We start from the raw sequence: 20,825 nt of genomic DNA, 5'->3' as shown, positions 1-20,825 counted from the left end.
TGAGCTGAGATCACACCACTGCACTCCAGCCTGGACATCAGAGCGAGACTCCACCTCAAAAAAAAAAAAAATTGTGGACCTGTGCAATACAGTATTCAAATCTGGAGCCAGACTGCTTGGGTTCAAATCCAAACTGTGCCAATCCAGTAGCTGTAAGGCCTTATGAGTTAGCCTCTCTGTGCCTCAGTTTCCTCATCTGATGGGCTGCTAGTGGTACTCTCCTACAGTTGCTGTAGAATCATACAAGTTTACAGTAAGTGAAGCACTCAGCACAGTGCTGTTGTTGAGTTTTCTTTACTCCACAATTACCTAACTGGGTGAATATTAGTATCTCATTTCACAATGAGGAACCAAATTTCAGGGAAGATAACTGTGCATTTCAAACTTTTTCACACATGTAGTTCTAAGGATGTACGTGTGTGTGTGCGTGCAGGGGGCATGCAAGCGTCAGGGAAGTTGCTTTTCCAAGGTTACCCAGCACGGCTGGGCGCGTTGGCTCACGCTGGTAGTCCCAGCACTTTGGGAGGCCTAGGTGGGCGGATCACCTAAAGTCAGGAGTTCGAGACCAGCCTGGCCAACATGGTGAAACCCCGTCTCTACTAAAAATACAAAATTAGCTGGGCGTGGTGGCCCACACCTGTAATCCCAGCTACTCGGGAGGCTGAGGCAGGAGAATCGCTTGAACCCAGGAGGTGGAGGTTGCAGTGAGCCAAGATTGAGCCATTGCACTCCAGTCTGGGCAAAAAGAGTGACACTCCGTCTCCATAAATAAATAAATAAAATAAAGGTGACCCAGCAAAGTCAGTGCTTTTAAATTTTTTAATTTTAATATCCATAGGAATTCTGCTTTGTTTCCTAAATCTGGTGTTGGCTCCCAACAATCTTGCTATAAAACAATGCTTTGGGAACATGAGCCTTGTCTATCCACTGGCTTTGAGACTCTCGAACACACAGTTAGTGTTTTGAACTCAATTTTTTGGACCTAGTTTTTCTGCCTGTTTGCTTTCTTAAAACACAGGGTCTTGCTCTGTTGCCCAGGCTGGAGTGCCGGGGCAGGATCATAGCTCACTGCAGCCTTGAACTTCTGGGCTCAAGCGATCCTCCCGCCTCAGCCTCTGGAGTAGCTGGGACCACAGGCGCATGCTACCAGGTCTGGCTGATTTTCTTTTTTTTTTTTTTGAGACGGAGTCTCGCCCTGTAGCCCAGGCTGGAGTGCAGTGGCACCGTCTTGGCTCACTGCAACCTCCGCCTCCCAGGTTCAAGCGATTCTCCTGCCTCAGTCTCCCGAGTACTTGGGATTACAGGCGTGCGCCTCCACGTCCGGCTAATTTTGGTATCTTAGAGATACAAAAATTAGAGACGAGACGGGATTTCGCCATGTTGGCCAGGCTGGTCTCGAACTCCTGACCTCGTGATCCGCCCGCCTGGGCCTCCCAGAGTGCTGGGATTACAGGCGTGAGCCACCACGCCTGGCCTTTTTTTTTTTTTTTTTTTAATTTTAAGAGATGGGGTCTCGCTTTGTTGCCTAGGCTGGTCTCAACTCCTGGCTTCAAGCAATCCTCCCAACTGCGCCTCCTAAAGGGCTGGAATTACAGGCATGAGCCACAGCGCGGCCGCGGAGGACTGAATTTGAGAACCTGAAGCTAAATGACCAAGGGCTTTGGTGCACGGATCAGGACGCTTCTCTCCGGCACATAGTTTTCTCGCTCCCGCCGGTGCAGACACTGGGCGCTCCTGCAGGCGAAGCCCCGCCCCTCCGGACACAACCCCGCGCCTTCCTCAGAGAACCCCGCCCTCGAGACGCCCCGCCCACCCACCGGATGCTCGGCATGAACCACTAGGCGCCTGGCGGGGGTGATCGGTCGGAGCGACCGGCTTGGCGCCTGCCTGTCCCCAGCCCCTCTCAGCTTGAACTCCTTCCTTCAAGTCTGGGCCCTCGAGGCTTCCAGAGCGGCCTCCAGCGGTGCAGTCTCAGTTCCCCGCGCCAGCCGTCTCCGTCCTCCGCCTCCTCCGGGCCTGGCAGGTGGCACTGTCCGGAGGCGGAGCCTTGGGCGAGGGGTGGTTGCGGCGGAGGACGCAACCGAGCGGTGAGGCGCGTGAGGCTTCGGGGGTCGAGGTCGTGGTAGTGGGGCGTGGGGAGGCCAAGGCCCGGCCGAGGGGGCGGGCGGGCCAGGGAGCAGCCCAGCCCGGGGCGTGCGCGACCTGGGCTCGCTTCCCAGCCCGACTGTGGCCGCCTGCTCTGGCGCCCCTTCTGGACTCTCGGGCCTGGCGCTCGCGGCCAAAACTGACTCCAAAGTGTGGGGAGGGTTCCTCTTCCCGGGACGCAGCCTTCCCGGGCATTGGCAGACGGTGCCCCGGTTAGACAGAGCCGCTGACCACCCCGCCCACCCCCGAGGCTGGACGCACGGATGCACATCCCGTCCTGGGAGAGACAGGCGCCCCTTCCTTTCCGCACCCCGCCGCCCCCCTCTCCCCCCCGCCGGCTTCAGGACGTCAGATGCAGCCACCACTAATCCTGGGAGGGACAGACACACGGACAGGTGCCCCTTCCCCTCCTCACTCTCCTACTGGCTGCAGAACAGCAAATGCAGCCACCACTGACCCTGAGAGGGACAGACACACGGACAGGCGCCCCTTCCCCTCCGCACCCCCCTGCTGGCTTCAGGACGTCAAATGCAGCCACCACTTGACGCTGGGAGGGACAGAAACTTTCCAGCCCAGGCTGGCCCTGGGGCATGGGTAGACATCCCCCTGCACACATGGCTGACCCCGGAACTCAAAGATGCCCCTGACTCTGGCCCACCTGCAGCTTGGGCCAGCACCACGCTGTTGCCCCGACTGCACCAAAGACCAAGGGTGACAGACTTTGAGTTCCGGAGGCCTTGTGGTTTCAGCTAGACCCTCATCTGCCCCTTTCAGCCCCGCCACCAGCGCTCAGGGCCCCACCTAGACCAAAGCTTTGCATCCATCCCTGCAGTACAGACCTCTGGTCTGGGGATCATGGTTCTCCTGGTCTGAGATGAAAGTTCTGGGGCCCCTTCCCAGGCCTGAGCAGGCATGGTGGGCTGCTGTGACTAGAGCGAGCTGGGTCTGGAGTGGGCATTGAGGTTTGGCTCTCACATTGCCTTTGCAGGGCCTGCGGCCTCACCATGGACCCGGAATGCGCCCAGCTGCTCCCGGCTCTCTGTGCTGTTCTGGTAGATCCCAGGCAGCCGGTGGCAGATGACACCTGTTTGGAGAAGCTCCTGGACTGGTTTAAAACGGTCACTGAAGGAGGTAAGGAGGTGGTGCTGCTGTTTACTGCCTATCCAGAGACCAGACGCAGAGCCTGGGACAGGGAGCAGGGGCCAGGTGGGGACTCCCCTGTCCTGGAGGAAGGGCAGAAACTGCCAATCAGATGTCTTTCCTTCACTTCCTAAGGATTATCTGTGGCAGACTGAGGGCAAGTTAAGATGAAGCCCGAGAGAATGATCTGGAGAGTTAGAGCCTGAAATTCAGCCAATTCAGCGACGATCAGGGCACCCCAAGGTTCAGTTCTGCAGAAGGCGTGAACAAACTTGTTTTGTTGTTGTTCTCATTGTATTTAGTGTGTTTAAGACATCAGGTTTGTTTTCTTTCTGATTATGAAAGTAGGGGCCAGATGCAGTGGCTCATACCTGTAATCCCAGCACTTTGGGAGGCTGAGGCGAGCGGATTGCTTAAGTCCAGGAGTTCAAGACCAGCCTGGTCCAACATAGCGAGACGTCATCTCTAAAAAAAAACAAAACAAAAATTAGCTGTGCCTGGTGGCGCACCTGTAGTCCCAGCTACTCTGGAGGCTGAGATGGGAGGATCCTTTGAGTCCGGGAGGTAGAGGTTGCAGTGAGCTGTGATTGTGCCACTGCACCCTGACCTGGGTGATAGAGTGAGACCCTGTCTCAAAAAAAAAAAAAAAAGTAATACATGTTCTTTAAAACATGAACAAAAGAGTAAAGAGGAAAATTAAACCATCGACGTTTTAATTTACTCCCAGCCTTTTCATAACACATAAAGCTGTATTTTTCTGGGGAAAAAAAAAATGAGGTCATACCGTAAACACAATTTTGGTGTCTTGCTTTCTCTCTTGCTATCATAGTGAGTGTTTTCTCCACATAATATGTTAATGTTATTGACTACATGTTATTTGCTGTAGGAATAGACCATAATTAATTGAATCACTCCACTGTCAGATGTTTATATTTCTCATTTTTCATCATTTTAAGTAGTGTCATAGGTCAGGCGCAGTGACTCATGCTTGTAATCCCATCACTTTGGGAGGCCAAGGCGGGTAGGTCACTTGAAGTCAGGAGTTCGAAACCAGCCTGGCCAACATGGTGAGACCTCGTCTCTACTAAAAATAAAAAAATTAGCCGGGCATGGTGGCACGCGCCGTAATCCCAGCTACTCGGGAGACTGATGGGGAGGATCGCTTGAACCCAGGAAGCGGAGGTTGCAGTGAGCCCAGATCGTGCCACTGCACTCCAGCGACAGAATGGACTCCGTCTCAAAAAAATAGTGTTGGTCGGGCGCGGTGGCTCACGCCTGTAATCCCAGCACTTTGGGAGGCCGAGGCAGGCAGATCACGAGGTCTGGAGATCAAGACCCTCCTGGCTAACATGGTGAAACCCCGTCTCTACTAAAAATACCGAAAAAAAAAAAATTAGCCGGACGTGGTGGTGGGCGCCTGTAGTCCCAGTTACTTGGGAGGCTGAGGCAGGAGAATGGCGTGAACCCAGGAGGCAGAGCTTGCAGTGAGCCGAGATCACGCCACTGCACTGCAGCCTGGGCGACAGAGCGAGATTCCGTCTCAAAAAAAAAAAAAATAGTGTCATAATGGCTTTCCTTTTACATAAATATTCTCGCATGTAAATGTTTATTCTCATGGTTGATAATTGCATTGGGATAGACTGCATGTTGTTAATTTCTGCTATTCTTTACTTCCTTTTTCTGGTTTACCGTGTTCTTTTATTCTTTTTATTTTTAAATTATATTGTTTTTTTTTTTTTAAGGATGGGGTCTCACCGTATTGCCCAAGCTGTTTTCGATCTCCTGGGCTCAGGCAGTCACCTGCCTCTGCTTCCCAAAGTGCCTTTTACCCTCTTTGAGCTAAATATCTAGGTCTTCCTTGTTTTCTAATATATATATTTAAGGCCAGGCACGGTGGTTCATGCCTATAATCCCAGCACTTTCGGAGGCTGAGGCAGGCAGATCACTTGAGGTCAGGAGTTGGAGACCAGCCTGGCTAACATGGTGAAACCCCGTCTCTACTAAAAATACAAGAATTAGCCTGACGTGGTTGTCCATGCCTGTAATCCCAGCTACTCGGGAGGCTGAGGCAGCAGAATCACTTGAACCTGGGAGGCAGAGGTTGCAGTGAGCCGAGATAACGCCATTGCACTCCAGCCAGGGCAATGGAGTGAGACTCTTGTCTCAAAAAAATATATATATATATATATATTTAAGACTATGCATTTCTCTAAAAGTATGACTTTAGCTACATCTTACACGTTTTACATTGCAGTACTTTGGTTTTAATTTAGTTCTGAGTATTTTATGCTTTTCATTATAATTTTTTTTCACCCACAAGTTATTTAAAAGAGTATCCTTTAGTTTCAAAATATGGATTTTTCCAGTCTTTTTATTATTGATTTTTAATTTACTTTGTGGAGGTTAGAAAACATATGTTTTGAATCTTTATAGCTGTTGAGACTTTTATTGAGACATAGGACCCAGGCGAGTTTTCTCAATGTTCTAGAGATTTCACTATATGATTTTGATGTTTTGGTATTTGAAGGTCTTCAACTGTGGCCTAGTTTGTAGTAGTCAGTTTTTCTTTTTCTTTTTTTTTTTTTGAGCCAGGGTTTTTGCCCGTCACCCAGGATGGAGTGCAATGGCGTGAACACGGCTCACTGCAGCCTCGACCTCCTGGGCAGTCCGCCTGCCTCATTCTCTTGAGTTGCTGGGATCAAGGTGTGTACCAGGCCCAGCTATTTTTTTTTTTCCCATAGAGATGAGGTCTCACCATCTTGTCCAGGCCAGCTTGGAACTCCTGGGCTCAAGCAGTCTTCCCGCCTGGGCTTCCCAAAGTGCTGGGATTACAGGAGCGAGCCACCATGCCTGGCCTGTATTTAAATTTTAAGAAGTATTTTTCAGTAGCTTTATTGAGATATAATTTGCATACCATGCCATTCTCCCATTTAACGTGTACCAGATCCTTTTATAGTTTGTAAGCATGAGATATATATAGATAGATAGATAGATAGATAGATTTTTTTTTTTTTTTTTGAGACCAAGTTGCTCTGTTGCCCAGGCTGGGGTGCAATGGCACAATCTTGGCTCACTGCAACCTCCGCCTCCTGGGTTTCAAACGATTCTCCTGCCTCAGCCTCCTGAGTACCTGCGATTAAAGGTGCATGCCACCATGCCCGGCCAATTTTTGTATTTTTAGTAGAGATGGGATTTCATCATGTTGGCCAGGCTGGTCTCGAACTCCTGACCTCAGGTGATCCCTCCACCTTGGCCTCCCAAAGTGCTGGGGTTACAGTGGAGAGCCACTGCACCCAACCTAAGCATGATAATTGAGTGTTCAGGCGCATGTGTGAGATGTGGCACCATGGAACCCTGGTATGATGTCGGTACGTGACCCGTCTGACATGAGAAATGGACAAAATAAATAAATAAATGGTACCAATTCAACAGTTCTTAGTAAATTTACAGGGCTCTGAAATCATCAGCACAATCTAATTTTGTTCCCCCTAAAGAAACCGAGTCTGGATTCACAGTGAGTCCCTGTTTCCTCCTCCCTCCCAGCCTCTGTCATTTCTCCTGCATTGTACTTGATGGAAAGAGTGTAGTTTCCACACTCGTTCATTAGTTCAGACCTGCTATGTTCTTGCTAATTTGTTTGCTTGTTTCTGAGAGGTGTGTAAAAAGCTTACACCAAGATCATGGATTCATGATTTTTCTTTGAGATGCATCCTTTTTTTTTTTCGCTTTACATATTTTTTTCTTTTTCTTTTCTTTCTTTTTTTTTTTTTTTTTTTTGAGATGGAGTCTTGCTCTATTGCCCAGGCTGGAGTGCAGTGGCGTGATCTCGGTTCACTGCAGCCTCGACTTCTTGGGCTCAGATGATTCTCTCACCTCAGCCTCCCTAATAGCTGGGACCACAGGAGCCCGCCACCACGCCCGGCTAAGTTTTTGTATTTTTTGTAGTGACGGGGTTTCACTATGTAGCCCAGGCTGGTCTCAAACTCCTGGGCTCAAGCAATCTGCCCGCCTTGGCCTCTCAAATCGCTGCGATTACAGGTGTGAGCCACTGTGCCTGGCATTTTTTTTTTCTTTTTTTTTTTGGAGACAGGGTCTCACTCTGTCACTCAGGCTAGAGTGCAGTGGTGTGATCACGGCTCACTGTAGCCTCAACTTCCTGGGCTCAAGTGATCCTCCCACCCCAGCCTCCTGGATGGCTGGGACTACAGGGACACACCACCACACCCAGCTAATTTTTTGTATTTTTTTGCGGAGACGGGGTTTCACCACGTTGCCCAGGCTGCTTTACACATTTTGAAGTGAGGTTAGGTATACATAGATGTAGGAATATTGTGTCTTTCTGGAATTTATCTCCGTGATCAGTGAACTTTCTTCTGCCTGAATACTGCTTTTTGCTTTACAGCCCATTTTGTTTGCTATTCCTGTTGCTACATCAGCTTCTTTAAAGTTAGAATTTGCCTACTGTGTCTTTTCTCTCCTGCTCCCAGCCTTTCCTGTCGTTGCATTTTATTGCTTTTAGAAACACCACATTGCTTGTTTTTAGTGTTTAATTTAATCTCAGCAACTCTTTCTTTTAACAGGTAAGTTTGATCTCTTTAATTTGTTGAGGCGACTGTTAGATTTGAATTCTTTTGTATTTTTTAATTTCCTGTGCCTTACCTTTGTGCCTTTATCCTCCTTTTCTGCCCTCCATCAGATTGATAAAGCTTTTTTTTTTTTCTTTTAAATCTTTCCTCTTCTGGTTTTGAAGTTATACATTCTATTTATGTTCTTTTTTTTAGACAAGTTCTTGCGCTGTTGTCCAGGACAGTGGTGTAATCACGGCTCACTGCAGCCTTGACCTCCTGGGCTCAGGTGATCTTCCCATCTCAGCTTCCAGTGTAGCTGGAACTACAGATGCGCGCCACCACGCCCAGCGAATTTTTATGGAGAGGGGATCTTCCTGTGTTGCCCAAGCTGGTCTTAAAACTCCTGGGCTCAGGCGATCTGCCCACCTCGGCCTCTCAAGATGCTGGGACCACAGGCTTATTTGTGTTCTTCAGTGGCTACCCTTATATTTTTAACATGAGAACCGGATTTTTTAAAAAGTCTGAAGTTAATTAGACTTTCCATTCTCTATCCAGGCAACTGAAGGACCTCAGAGCACTTGAACTTCAGGCCATCACAACCTTCTATAATTGTCGTTAGTATTTTAATTCTGTTTTGTTTCAAAACCCTTCAACAATGATTTTTTAGATTTTGAACTCAGTGGGGTTGTTTTTTGTTTGTTTGTTTGTTTGTTTTTGAGACAGAGTCTTGCCCTGTCACCAGGCTGGAGTGCAGTGGTGCGATCTCGGCTCACCGCAACCTCCACCTCCCGAGTTCAAGCAGTTCTCCTGCCTCAGCCTCCCAAATAGCTGGGACCACAGGCGCCCGCCACCGTGCCTGGCTAATTTTTTATATTTTAGTAGAGACAGGGTTTCATTCACCATGTTTGCCAGGATGGTCTCAATCTCCTGACCTCGTGATCTGCCTGCCTTGGCCTTCAAAAGTGCTGGGATTACAGGCGTGAGCCACCACGCCCCGCCTTTTTTTTTTAGAGAGACAGGGTCTCCCTCTGTCGCCCAGGCTGGAGTACAGTGGTGCAGTGATAGCTTGCTGCAGCCTCGAACTCCTGGGCTCAAGCAATCCTCCCGTCTCAGCCTCCTGAGTAGCTGGGACTGCAGATGTGTGCCACCATGCCGGGCTAATTTTTTTTTATTTTTTGTAGAGAGAGGGTCTTGCTATGTTGTTCTCCTGCCTTGGCCTCCCAAAGTGCTGGGACTACAGGTATGAGCACCTCACCCAGCCTGCAGTGCTGATTCAGGTGGACATAGTGCTTTTTGGGTCCTGGCCTGGTTCTCCTCCTCTGCATGCTCCTCACTCTCCTTACTGAACCACATTCCTTCCACAGGGGCTTCTCACTGGGAAACTCTCCCAGCCTTTGCCTCAAAATGTCTTTTTCCCCCACTGGTGCTTTTGAGCGATAGCATAGCTGGTTATAGAAATACAGGATGCCAGTTCTGGAGAGGAATGTTTGTTCCGTTGTACCTGCTTGCATGGAGCACTGTCTAAGGAAAAGTACCCATTTGAAAGGTGAAAATGCTCTTCCACTTTTTTTTTTTTTTTTTTTTGGAATGGAGTCTCACTCTGTCGCCCAGGGCTGGAGTGTGCTGTGTGCAATGACGTGGTCTTGGCTCACTGCAGCCTCTGCCTCCCAGGTTCAAGCGATTCTCCTGCCTCAGCCTCCCAATTAGCTGGGACTACAGGCATGAGCCACCACACCTGGCTAATTTTTTGTATTTTTAGTAGAGATGGGACTTCGCCATGTTGGCCAGGCTGGTCTCGAACTCCTGAGCTCAAGTGACCACCCGCCTTGGCCTCCTAACGTGTTGGGATTGCAGGCGTGAGCCACCACGCCCAGCCTGGTCTTTCACTTTAATTTGCATTTCTTTTTCACTATCAGTGAGACAGAACATTTTTTCAGCATTTTTGGCCATTCACCTGTTGTGAAAGGTGACAGTGTTCCCCCTTTCACCTGTTGTTAAGGTGTTGGCTTTCTAGCCCTTACTGAATTAAAATTATGAGTCATTTGCCGTATTTGTTGCAGATATTTTTTTCCCAGTTGGATCCCTAAATCTAACACCCTGCAAGAAAAAGGTCTGGGAATTGCTAGGAGAAGAGCGGTCATCCAGGGGGACACCTGGTGCCGTACCCCTGGTGACCCCTGGGCTGGGCCGTCCCCACAGAGTCCAGTGTCGTGCTGCTGCAGGAGCACCCCTGCCTGGTGGAGCTGCTGTCCCATGTGCTGAAAGTCCAGGACCTGAGTTCTGGGGTCCTCTCCTTCTCACTCCGCCTGGCAGGAACCTTCGCAGCCCAGGAAAACTGCTTCCAGTATCTTCAGGTGAGCCTGGGGCCTCCCACCTGAGTGTCCCGTGGAGAGGTGGGCAGGCTTTTCCTCCCGCAGCCAGGCGGGGCATTTGTAGCCATCACCATCCCAAGTCCCAGCGGCCTGCCCCGACCCTGTGTCCTCACTAGAACTGCATGTTTTTTACCCCCGACTGTAGCCCCCTTTGAAAAATTCGCCCGGAGTGATGCTGGGGCTAAGGAGTTGAGGTTTTTTGGAATAAGATGACTGGCACGGGCTCCCAGCTCTGACCGGCTGTCTGAGCTTGCCCACGGCCGCAAGCCTCCGTCTCTTCCTGGGACGGAGACAGGAGTCGCAGCCGCGCCGTGGCCTCCGTCTCTTCCTGGGACGGAGACAGGAGTCGCAGCCGCGCCGTGGCCTCCGTCTCTTCCTGGGACGGAGACAGGAGTCGCAGCCGCGCCGTGGCCTCCGTCTCTTCCTGGGACGGAGACAGGAGTCGCAGCCGCGCCGTGGCCTCCGTCTCTTCCTGGGACGGAGACAGGAGTCGCAGCCGCGCCGTGGCCTCCGTCTCTTCCTGGGACGGAGACAGGAGTCGCAGCTGCGCCGTGGCCTCCGTCTCTTCCTGGGACGGAGACAGGAGTCGTAGCTGCGCCGTGGGGTTGTCGTGAGGACCAAACGAGACCGCACATCCTGCACCTCCAGCGACCCAGCCTACAAATGAATGAATAACTAATGAGAATGTGAATGACTAAAGAGAATGTCTTTTTTTAAAAAAATTAATTTTATTTATTTTTATTTTATTTTATTATTATTTTTCGAGACAGAGTCTTGCTCTGTCACCCAGGCTGGAGTGCAATGGTTCGAACTCAGCTAACTGCAGTCTCCACCTCCCAGGTTCAAGCGATTCTCCTGCCTCAGCCTCCCAAGTATCTGGGACTACAGGCACCTGCCACCACACCCAGCTAATTTTTGTAGTTTTAGTAGAGACAGGATTTCACCATTTTGGCCAGGCTGATCACGAACTCCTGACCTCAAGTGATCCGTCTGCCTCGGCCTCCCAAAATGCTAGGATTACAGGCGTGAGCCACCATACCCGGCCTTTTTTTGTTTTGTTTTTTTAGAGACAGAGTCCTGCTCTGTCGCCCAGGCTGGAGTGCAGTGGCAGCTCACTGCAGCCTTGACCTCCTGGGCTCAAGTGACCCTCCCCATTCAGCTTCCCGAGTAGCTGGGTCCACAGGTGCAGGAACCACACCTGGCTAACTTTGTTATCTTTGGTAGAGATGGGGTCTCACTATGTTGCCCAGGCTGGTCTCAAACTCCTGGTCTCAAGCGATCATCCTGCCTCGGCCTCCCAAAGTGTTGGGATACAGTCGTGAGCCACTGCTCCCAGCCAAGAATTTCTACATAGCAAGGCATGAGAGCTCGAGAGCCTTCCAGAGCTGTGTCTTCCAGCTTCAAGTGCCTCAGACAGGCACCGCTGAGTCTGTCAAGGGATGCGTGGTGTGAGCTTCAGGGCCTTTGCCCGTCTAGCACGATGGCTTCTCTTGGTGCCTCACAGGCCCTCGCCAGGTTGTGTGAAGGCACATCCAGTACCGTTAGCTTGCCGTTCACGATGCCCCCCAGTTAAGCAGCTGCAGGCTCCCTAGCAGCCCACCCAGGCACCATCTTGCTGCAGGACAGACTTTCCAAGGTGTCCTAGGGTGCTGCCGTACAGTGAATCCGGGGGCCCTTGTCTGTCAGCAGCTGGTATGAAAGTACCCTCCAGGCTGGGCACGGTGGCTCATGCCTATAATCCCAGCACTTTGGGAGGCTGAGGCAGGCGGATCACCTGAGGTCAGGAGTTCGAGACCAGGCTAACCAACATGGTAAAGCCCCATCTCTACTAAAAATGAAAAAATTAGCTGGGTGTGGTGGTGGGCACCTGTAATGCCAGCTACTCAGGAGGCTGAGACAGGAAAATAGCTTGAGCCCAGGAGGCAGAGGTTGCAGTGAGCCGAGATGTGCCACTGCACTCCAGCCTAGGCAACAGAGTGAGACTGTCTCAAAAAAAAAAAAAAGAAGAAAGTGTCCTCCAAAAGTATCTCCACCAGCCCTGGAAAACTGAAAACCCATCTCTGCTTTGCTCCACATCCCTGGAAACCTACCAGGTCCCCTCACCTCTTTTTTTTTTTTTTTTTTTTTTTTTTGAGATGGAGTCTCGCTGTGTCACCCAGGCTGGTGTGCAGTGGTGCGATCTTGGCTCACTGCAACCTTCGCCTCCCGGGTTCAAGCAATTCTCCTGCCTCAGCCTTCTTAGTAGCTGGGATTACAGGTGCATGCCACCACACCCAGCAAATTTTTGTATTTCTAGTAGAGATGGGGTTTCACCATGTTGGTCAGGCTGGTCTCGAACTCCTGACCTCGTGATCTGCCCTCCTCGGCCTCCCAAAGTGCTGGGATTACAGACTTCAGCCACTGCGCCTGGCCACCCTCACTTCTTTTTTTGCTTCCCAGCAGGGGGAGTTACTACCAGGGCTCTTTGGGGAGGCAGGACCCCTCGGCCGAGCAGCCTGGGCCGTCCCCACCGTGCGCAGCGGCTGGATCCAGGGCCTGCGCTCCCTGGCACAGCACCCCAGCGCCCTGCGCTTCCTGGCCGACCACGGTGAGTGCGCCCACACCCCACCCCATTCCTCATCCTGCCTGTGTGATCCCAGGGAATTCACTGCACCTTGCTGAATCTGAGTGTCTGGTCTGTGCGATGTCTCAGGGTTGTTGCAAAGACTGCACTGTGACAGTACGGCTGTCCAGTGTTCTCTGGTTGGCAGGTCAGGCCCTAGGAGCCAGGACGGCTTTCTCAGCCACTTACAGATCAGCCGTGAGGACTCAGTCTTTGAAACTATTTGGGAGCCAGGCGTGGTGATGCATGGCTATAGTCCCAGCTACTCGGGAGGCTGAAGCAAGAGGATCACTTGAGCCCAGGGGTTCGAGGCTACAGTGAGCAGTGGTTGAGCCACTGCACTCCAACTTAGGCAACAGAGCAAGACCCCGTCTCAAAAAACAAGAAACGAGGCTGGGCACGGTGGTTCACGCCTGTAATCTCAGCACTTTGGGAGGCCGAGGCGGGTGGATCACCTGAGGTCAGGAGTTCAAGACCAGCCTGGCCAACATGGTGAAACCCTGTCTCTACGAAAATACAAAAATTAGCTGGGCATGATGGCGGGTGCCTGTAATCCCAGCTACTTGGGAGGCTGAGGTGGCAGAATGGCTTGAACCTGGGAGGTGGAAGTTGCAGTGAACTGAGATCGCACCATTGTACTCCAGCCTGGGCAACAGAACGAGACTCTGTCTCAACAACAACAACAACAACAACAACAACAACAAGAAGGAACAAATTGGGAAGCATCACAAGCTGTGTGTGTTTAACGCTCGGGGGGAGGAGGTGCTTGTCTCCAGGGAGCTTCAGTTCCTGTTCTTTTTTGCTTTTGAGTGGAGAGGCATTTGGGGGCATCTTGGGGGGCCCTCTGCTATTTGTATCTTCCCTGAGGCCCTCTGCCTCCCCCAGCTCTATTCTGGCTCACCCCCTTTTTCCTCTCTTCCCCCATCCCCTACCCAGGTGCGGTCAACACCATCTTCTCCCTTCAGGGAGACTCCAGCCTGTTTGTGGCCTCGGCGGCCAGTCAGCTCCTGGTACACGTCCTGGCTTTGTCCATGCAAGGTGGAGCCGAGGGGCAGCCCTGCCTGCCAGGGGGTGACTGGCCCGCGTGTGCCCAGAGGATCATGGATCACGTTGAAGAGTCCTTGTGCTCCGCGGCCACCCCCAAGGTCACTCAGGCCCTGAACGTCCTGACCACAACCTTCGGGCGCTGCCAGAGCCCCTGGACGGAAGCCCTGTGGGTGCGGCTGAGTCCCCGCGTGGCCTGTCTGCTGGAGAGAGACCCCATCCCCGCCGCACACTCGTTCGTGGACCTGCTTCTCTGTGTGGCTCGGTCAGGGCCCCGGGACGCAGCTGGGGGGCCTGGGTGGGCAATTGTTTTCCTCGGATAACGCCCAGGGATGTCCCACTGGCAGCCAGAGACTCTCTGAGGACGTGGCCTGCAGTGAAGCGGCACCGGGGTGACCCTGGAACCCTCATGGGGAAAGGCCTGTCTTGGGCTGGGCGCCTCCAGTGCCGGAGCCATGGCAGTCTCAGCCAGGCCTTGAATGGGGTTTTGAGGGTGGGGGAGTAATTTTTCTCTCTGGGGTCTCCCTGCAGTTCTCCCGTGTTCAGTTCTTCCGACGGCAGCCTGTGGGAGACAGTGGCGCGGGCTCTGAGCTGCCTGGGTCCCACCCACATGGGACCCCTGGCTTTGGGGATCCTGAAGCTCGAGCACTGGTATGGTCTGGGGTGCATTTCATTCCGAGGCGGGTGCTGGGAGCTGGGGCAGGCAGGGAGGTTGAGAGCGCGGCCCTCATGGCAGGGGAGTTCCGGACACCAGGGACAGTCAGGCGGCCGTGCGGGGTGTGACTGGGCGGTGCGTGGGTTGTGCGCAGCAGCTTCTGCAGGATCTTTAGCAACAGAATAATTGTTTCAGACCAAAGCTCTGCGAGATCCCCAGAGGTGAGAAGGATGCGGGAGCTGCTCTGCTCAGAGCAGGGTGGTCCTGCCGACGCCCTGCGCTCCGCTGCCCTCCCACCTGTCCCCCAACGCAGCTTTGGTTGGGGGTTTCGGAGCTCCCCAGCACACACACCATGCGGGTGGGGGGCCTGGGGGCGGTGCAACGGCAGAGCCTGGGGTCAGGACAGGTGGGAAGGCCGTGGATGGTCTGCCAGTGTTCCAGGTGGGCTCACATTAGGGGTGGAAGTGACCTCAGGACCTGCTGCCCACAGGGCCCAGGGGTACCATGAGGGTCCAGCTCTGAGCTCCGGGGTCTCCGAATGTTTAGGAGAGAGTAGACCGGGGGAGGATGGAGGAACAGGCCCGGCCCTGCAGGAATGCACTGTGGGGACACTGCCTCCACCTGGGCCCAGACGTGAGGGCAGGTCCCTCCCACAGAGTGGACGCTGTACACACCTGGGGACACCCGGGAGGCTGGGGGCACCCCATCCCTGTCCCCCTGAGCGGGCACTGCCCCTCTCTCTGGGTGCATGGCCAGGCCCTCCTGGAGGCCCCTCAGTATCTGCTCCTAAGGACATCAGGAGTGTCAGGCCCATCTCCTTGGTCAGGCCTGTCCTCCCCGCCACTCTGTCCCATGGCGTCCCCTGGCCAGTGGCCTGCAGAGAATGTTTCTCGGGGGGTGTCCCAACCCCCTGGCTGATTTGCCCCAGGCTTGCTGGGGACATTAGGAGCACAGCCAACTTGTCTCGCAGCCAGGGTCGCGGCACTCACCTCGCGTTTGTCTCCAGTCCACAGGCACTGAGGACCCAGGCCTTCCAGGTCCTTCTCCAGCCCCTGGCCTGTGTCCTGAAGGCCACGGTTCAGGCCCCCGGACCCCCAGGTGTGCTGCTCAGAAAGGGCTGGGAGGGCAGAACCTGGGTCCCTGCGGTTGGGGGAAGGGAGATGGATGAGAGTACCTGGCTCGCCACCCCCGCCCCACTTTAATCACACCCAGGCCTCCCTCCAAGAGCAAAGGGGACCGGGGACATGGCCATCTCCCCTGGTGAGCTGCTGCCCTGCACCTAGGTCCTGGCCTGTGCTGTGGCTGGTGACCGTGGGGAGGCTGAAGTGCTCTCTAAGGGAGCTCTTCCTGGCTTGGCCCCCAGGCTTGCTGGACGGGACGGCAGACGATGCCACGACGGTGGACACACTCCTGGCCTCCAAGTCGTCCTGCGCGGGCCTCCTGTGCCGCACCCTGGCTCACCTGGAGGAGCTGCAGCCGCTGGTAGGTGCGGCCCGGTCCTCATGCAGCCCAGCAGCATCCGTGCTGGCAGTGGGACCGCAACGTAGGCTGACGCCCCCCACCCCTTGCTGCCCCAGCGCCCTTGCATCCACGCCAGCAGTGGGACCACAACCTTGGCTGATGTCCCCCGCCCCACGTGCCTCGAAGTCCCAGCACCCCTGCATCCACGCCGGCAGTGGGACCGCAACCTTGGCTGACGGCCCTCTTCCTCGCAGCCCCAGCGCCCTTCACCGTGGCCCCAGGCGTCTCTACTGGGGGCTACAGTGACTGTCCTGCGGCTCTGTGACGGCTCGGCTGCCCCTGCCTCCAGTGTGGGGGGCCACCTCTGTGGGACCCTGGCGGGCTGCGTCCGGGTCCAGCGAGCAGCCCTCGACTTCCTGGGGACACTGTCACAGGGGACAGGTGAGTGTGTTCTGTACGGCTTTGGCGTGGGGCGATCCCCGTGCCCCCACTCTCCTTTCTGCTCGGAGGCACCCGGGAACTGCTGTCCCTCTCTGTTTCTTCCTGGGGTGGGGGCTGAGGGGTGCAGGGGCCGTGCAGGAGGTTTCAGCTGGCGGATGAGGCCTTGTTCTGCTCCTTCCCAGAGTTGATGGGGAGGGTCCTAGGGTGGGGGTGGGGGTGGTTTATCCACTCACCTCTGTCTCAGGCCCCCAGGAGCTGGTGACGCAGGCGCTTGCTGTCCTCCTGGAGTGCCTCGAGAGCCCCGGCTCCAGCCCCACGGTACGGTGGTGGGGATAGAGAGCGAGGAGAGGAGGGAGGCAGAGGCAGTGGGACCCACCCCTGACTCCACCCCGTCCCGTGCAGGCCTCTGCGGATGGGGCCTTCACACAGGGCCACAGAGCTGCTGCTCAGAGAGCTTCACGACGCAGGTGGCTGCATGGGGCGGGCCCAGGGCCTCTTGTTGGTGAAGATACATCAGCACGCAGGGGTGTGTGGGGCCGTGGGGAGCAGGGGCACTGGCCAGGCGGCCTGCGGGGAATTCTGGACAAGGGAAATGAGGTGGTACCAGGACGGCCCTGGGCGTGGGCTTTGGGTTCTCCTAAGCGCCGTTTGTGAACGTGCCCACTCCACAGCCCCTCACGGAGCTGGGCCCTGGCAGGTACAGACCTTGTGCCACCTGCCGCTGAGCAGACAGCAGACAACTTTGGAGGAAGGACCCAGGGCTTCTTGGGATCCTAAGGAAAAGGTGCCCTGCGTAATTGGTCATGTTTTGATGTAGAAATCCCGTTGCCTGGGTTATGGGTCTTCTGGTGAGGGCTGCCACCACCTCCTCCTGCTCACAGTCTGGGAAGCCGGTTCTGCAGCATATTCTGCCCTATTAAAATCAGCCCAGGAGGGGCGTGGGGCTCACAGCTGTGATTACTGTGCGTTGGGGGGGCCGAGGTGGGGGGATCAATGGAGCCCAGGACTTTTGAGGCCAGCCTGGGCAACATAGCAAGATCCCATCTCTACAAAAAAATAGAAAAATTAGCCCCAGGGGTATAGCTCAGGGGTAGAGCATTTGACTGCAAAAATTAGCCAGGCATGGTGATGTGTGCCTCTAGCCCCAGCTACTCATGAGGCTGAGGCAGGAGGATTGTTTGAGCCTGGGACGTGGAGGCTGCAGTGAACTGTGATTACAGTCCAGCCTGGATGACACGTTGAGACCCTGTCTCTAAAAAAGAAGGAAGCCCAGCGTTCCCTTCTCTCTCCACTTCCTGTCCCCATTGCTGTCCCTGGAGTACGGGCAGCACAGGTGAAGGCGAGGGGGACAGACAGACCGCCTGCCCCTCCGTCTCCCGTGGCCCTGCAGCCCACCCTATCTGCTCCAGGTTCTGAAGAAGGCCTTCCAGGCCACGCTCAGGTGGCTCCTGAGCTCACCCAAGACCCCCGGCTGCTCTGATCTCGGCCCCCTCATCCCGCAGTTCCTCAGAGGTAACGCAGCCCCTTGCAGGGGTGAACGGAGCTGGAGTCGCAGGGGTGGAGGCAGCAGGGGCTGGGTGGAATGGCTCAGCTGGCTCTGAGGGCAGGGTGAGCCTGGCCCCAAGGTCACCCTGACCTGTCCCTTCCCACCCTAGAGCTGTTCCCTGTGCTGCAGAAACGCCTGTGCCACCCCTGCTGGGAGGTGAGGGACTCCGCCCTCGAGTTCCTGACCCAGCTGAGCAGGCACTGGGGAGGTGAGTGCTGGCAGGTGGAGGGGCTGCCTTCCCCGCCTGTGGGGGGCTCACTGAGCCAGGGTGCACCAGCAGCCTCTTGCTGGCTCTAGAAACTTGGGCCATGTCGGCTGCCCACAAGGGGATGGAGGCAGAGGCCGAGGCGACAAGGCTCGGCCCTCAGTCACAGCTGCATGTGGCCGTTTCGACCCCCAGGACAGGCCGACTTCAGATGCGCACTCTTGGCTTCAGAGGTGCCTGAGCTGGCCCTGCAGCTCCTCCAGGACCCTGAGAGTTATGTCCGAGCGAGCGCGGTGACCGCCATGGGGCAGCTGTCCAGCCAGGGCCTGCACGCCCCCACCAGCCCTGAGCATGCAGAGGCCCGGCAGGTAGAAGGTGGCGGGTTCCTCAGCCAGCAACTCCCGCCTGGCCATCGTGTGTGCTCGTTTGCTGGCGGGTGGGCGAGCGGCCAGCATGCAGCGTGGGAGCAGCTGCTGCTGTGGGCAGCGCCTGCAGGAGTGACTGCCGAGGCCCTGGGGCTCTGCTGGGTGTGGGACCTGCGCGCTTCGCCTTCTGTCTCCCCAGCACCCTCCACTTAGGCGTGGTTACCTCCATTTGACAGATGGGTAAACTGAGGATTGGAGGGCCGTGTGCTCACCGCGCAGCATGGGAAGGTGTCAGAGCGGGCTGTGGCCCTAGACTGCATGTCCGGGGCCAGCCCCCATGATGTACCGCGGTCCTGTTGCGGGAGCCTCGCTCCTGCCACCCCACCAACCATCCGCACTTGCTCCCTGTCCCCCAGAGCCTGTTCCCGGAGCTCCTGCACATCCTCTCCGTAGACTCGGAGGGCTTCCCACGGCGGGCGGTCATGCAAGTCTTCACTGAGTGGCTGCGGGACGGCCATGCCGACGCGGCCCGGGACACGGAGCAGTTCGTGGCCACTGTGCTGCAGGTGGCGAGCCGGGACCTGGACTGGGAGGTCCGCGCCCAGGGCCTGGAGCTGGCCCTCGTGTTCCTGGGCCAGACTTTGGGGCCGCCGCGTACCCACTGCCCCTATGCCGTGGCCCTACCCGAGGTGGCCCCAGCCCAGCCACTCACCGAGGCACTGAGGGCTCTCTGCCACGTGGGGCTCTTTGACTTCGCCTTTTGTGCCTTGTTTGACTGCGACCGCCCTGTGGCGCAGAAGTCTTGTGACCTCCTTCTCTTCCTGAGGGACAAGATTGCTTCCTACAGCAGCCTGCGGGAGGCCAGGGGCGGCCCCAACACTGCCTCCGCAGAGGCCACCCTGCCGAGGTGGCGGGCGGGTGAGCAGGCCCAGCCCCCAGGGGACCAGGAGCCTGAGGCTGTGCTGGCCATGCTCAGGTCCCTAGACCTGGAGGGCCTGCGGAGCACACTGGCCGAGAGCAGCGACCACGTGGAGAAGAGTCCCCAGTCCCTCCTGCAGGACATGCTGGCCACGGGAGGCTTCCTGCAGGGGGATGAGGCCGACTGCTACTGAGCAGAACCAGAGTCTGCCACTGGGGCTCAGAACCAAGGGAGGCAGCACCATGTCCTTCTGTGGGACACTGCCAGCCCCAGGGCTCCAGACCAGCCCGGCGGATCCTCTGGGGAAGCCAGGACCAGGAGAGAAGCAAGGTCAAGAAATCCCACAGTTTGATGTATTAAAGAAATGACTTATTTCTACTCAAAATAAATGGCATTGAAGTCTTTCTTTAACCCTTTTTGAGTTAATTTAATAATAATAATCTGAGACAAGGGTCCAGTGTCATTCATTCGCATGTGGATATCCAGTTTTCCCAGCACTGTTTATTTTTTATCTATCTGTCTGTCTGTCTGTCTAGTCTATTTTTTGTGATGGAGTTTCGCTCTTGTTGCCCAAGCTGGAGTGCAATGGCACAATCTCAGCTCACTGCAACCTCTGCCTCCTGGGTTCAAGTGATTCTCCTGCCTCAGCCTCCCGAGTAGCTGGGATTACAGGCGCACGCCACCATGCCTGGCTAATTTTTTTGTATTTTTAGTAGAAACGGAGTTTCACCATGTTAGCCAGGCTGGTCTCGAACTCCTGACCTCAGGTGATTGACCCACCTCAGCCTCCCAAAGTGCTGTGATTACAGGCGTGAGCCACTCCGCCCGGCCAATTTATTTTGGTTAAAATTATTCCTGGGGGATGGGCGCAGTGGCTCATGCCTGTAATTCCAGCACTTTGGGAGGCCGAGGTAGGAGGATTGTTTAAGGCCAGGAGTTTGAGAATAGCCTGGACAACATAGCAAGACCCCATCTCTACACATTTTTTTTGTTGTTCGGAGATGGAGTCTCAGTCTTGTTGCCCAGGCTGGAGTGCAGTGGTGTGATCTCGGCTCACTGCAACCTCCGCCTCCTGGGTTCAAGCAATTCTCCTGCCTCAGCCTCCCCAGTAGCTGGGATTACAGGCGCCCACCATCATGCCCGGCTAATTTTTGTATTTTTAGTAGAGACAGAATCTCACCAGTTTGGCCAGGCTGGTCTCAAACTCCTAACCTCAGGTGATCCACGTGCCGTATCTCTTTTGTTTTTAATTAGCTGGGCATGGTGGTATGCACCTGAAGTCCCAGCTACTTGGGAGGCTGAGGTGGGAGGATTGCTTGAGCCCAGGAGTTCGAGGCTGCAGTGAGCCGTGATCACACCACC

At 55.0% G+C, this 20,825-nt stretch overlaps 1 protein-coding gene and 1 pseudogene across 10 annotated transcripts; both read left to right on the top strand.

Annotated features, from left to right (window-relative positions):
- The first annotated feature begins 1,023 nt into the window (after positions 1-1,023).
- Positions 1,024-19,874, top strand: BRAT1 (BRCA1 associated ATM activator 1). Of its 10 annotated transcripts, none has more exons than XM_055115678.2 (14): positions 1,024-2,087; positions 3,134-3,276; positions 10,053-10,207; positions 12,668-12,812; positions 13,764-14,136; positions 14,403-14,522; positions 15,533-15,624; positions 15,890-16,008; positions 16,242-16,428; positions 16,673-16,746; positions 17,838-17,940; positions 18,084-18,182; positions 18,375-18,547; positions 18,961-19,874. In XM_055115678.2, exons 2-14 carry the CDS (start codon positions 3,150-3,152, stop codon positions 19,654-19,656), a joined length of 2,463 nt encoding a protein of 820 aa, XP_054971653.1. In that variant the 5' UTR covers positions 1,024-2,087; positions 3,134-3,149; the 3' UTR covers positions 19,657-19,874. The 10 variants fall into 10 exon arrangements, with proteins under 10 accessions (XP_054971653.1, XP_003819792.2, XP_063462247.1 ...); XM_003819744.5 differs by having other exon boundaries at positions 1,025-2,087; positions 12,665-12,812; XM_063606177.1 differs by having other exon boundaries at positions 2,042-2,092.
- Positions 6,577-6,672, top strand: LOC112440615 (small nucleolar RNA U13; annotated as a pseudogene).
- Positions 19,875-20,825: the final 951 nt, after the last annotated feature.

This window comes from Pan paniscus, chromosome 6 (genome assembly GCF_029289425.2).
Source record: "Pan paniscus chromosome 6, NHGRI_mPanPan1-v2.0_pri, whole genome shotgun sequence".
NCBI lineage: Eukaryota > Metazoa > Chordata > Mammalia > Primates > Hominidae > Pan > Pan paniscus.
The sequence above is the reverse complement of the archived record's forward strand: the minus strand, read 5'-3'. Positions and strand labels throughout refer to the sequence as shown.

Bases quoted from the DNA above. Each gene is read 5' to 3' on its own strand.
- BRAT1 (XM_003819744.5), top strand. From the start codon at position 3,150: ATGGACCCGGAATGCGCCCAGCTGCTCCCGGCTCTCTGTGCTGTTCTG. The intron at 12,813-13,763 runs GTGAGTGCGCCC...TCCCCTACCCAG, and splicing joins GCGCTTCCTGGCCGACCACG to GTGCGGTCAACACCATCTTC. The intron at 14,137-14,402 runs GTCAGGGCCCCG...GTCTCCCTGCAG, and splicing joins CTGCTTCTCTGTGTGGCTCG to TTCTCCCGTGTTCAGTTCTT.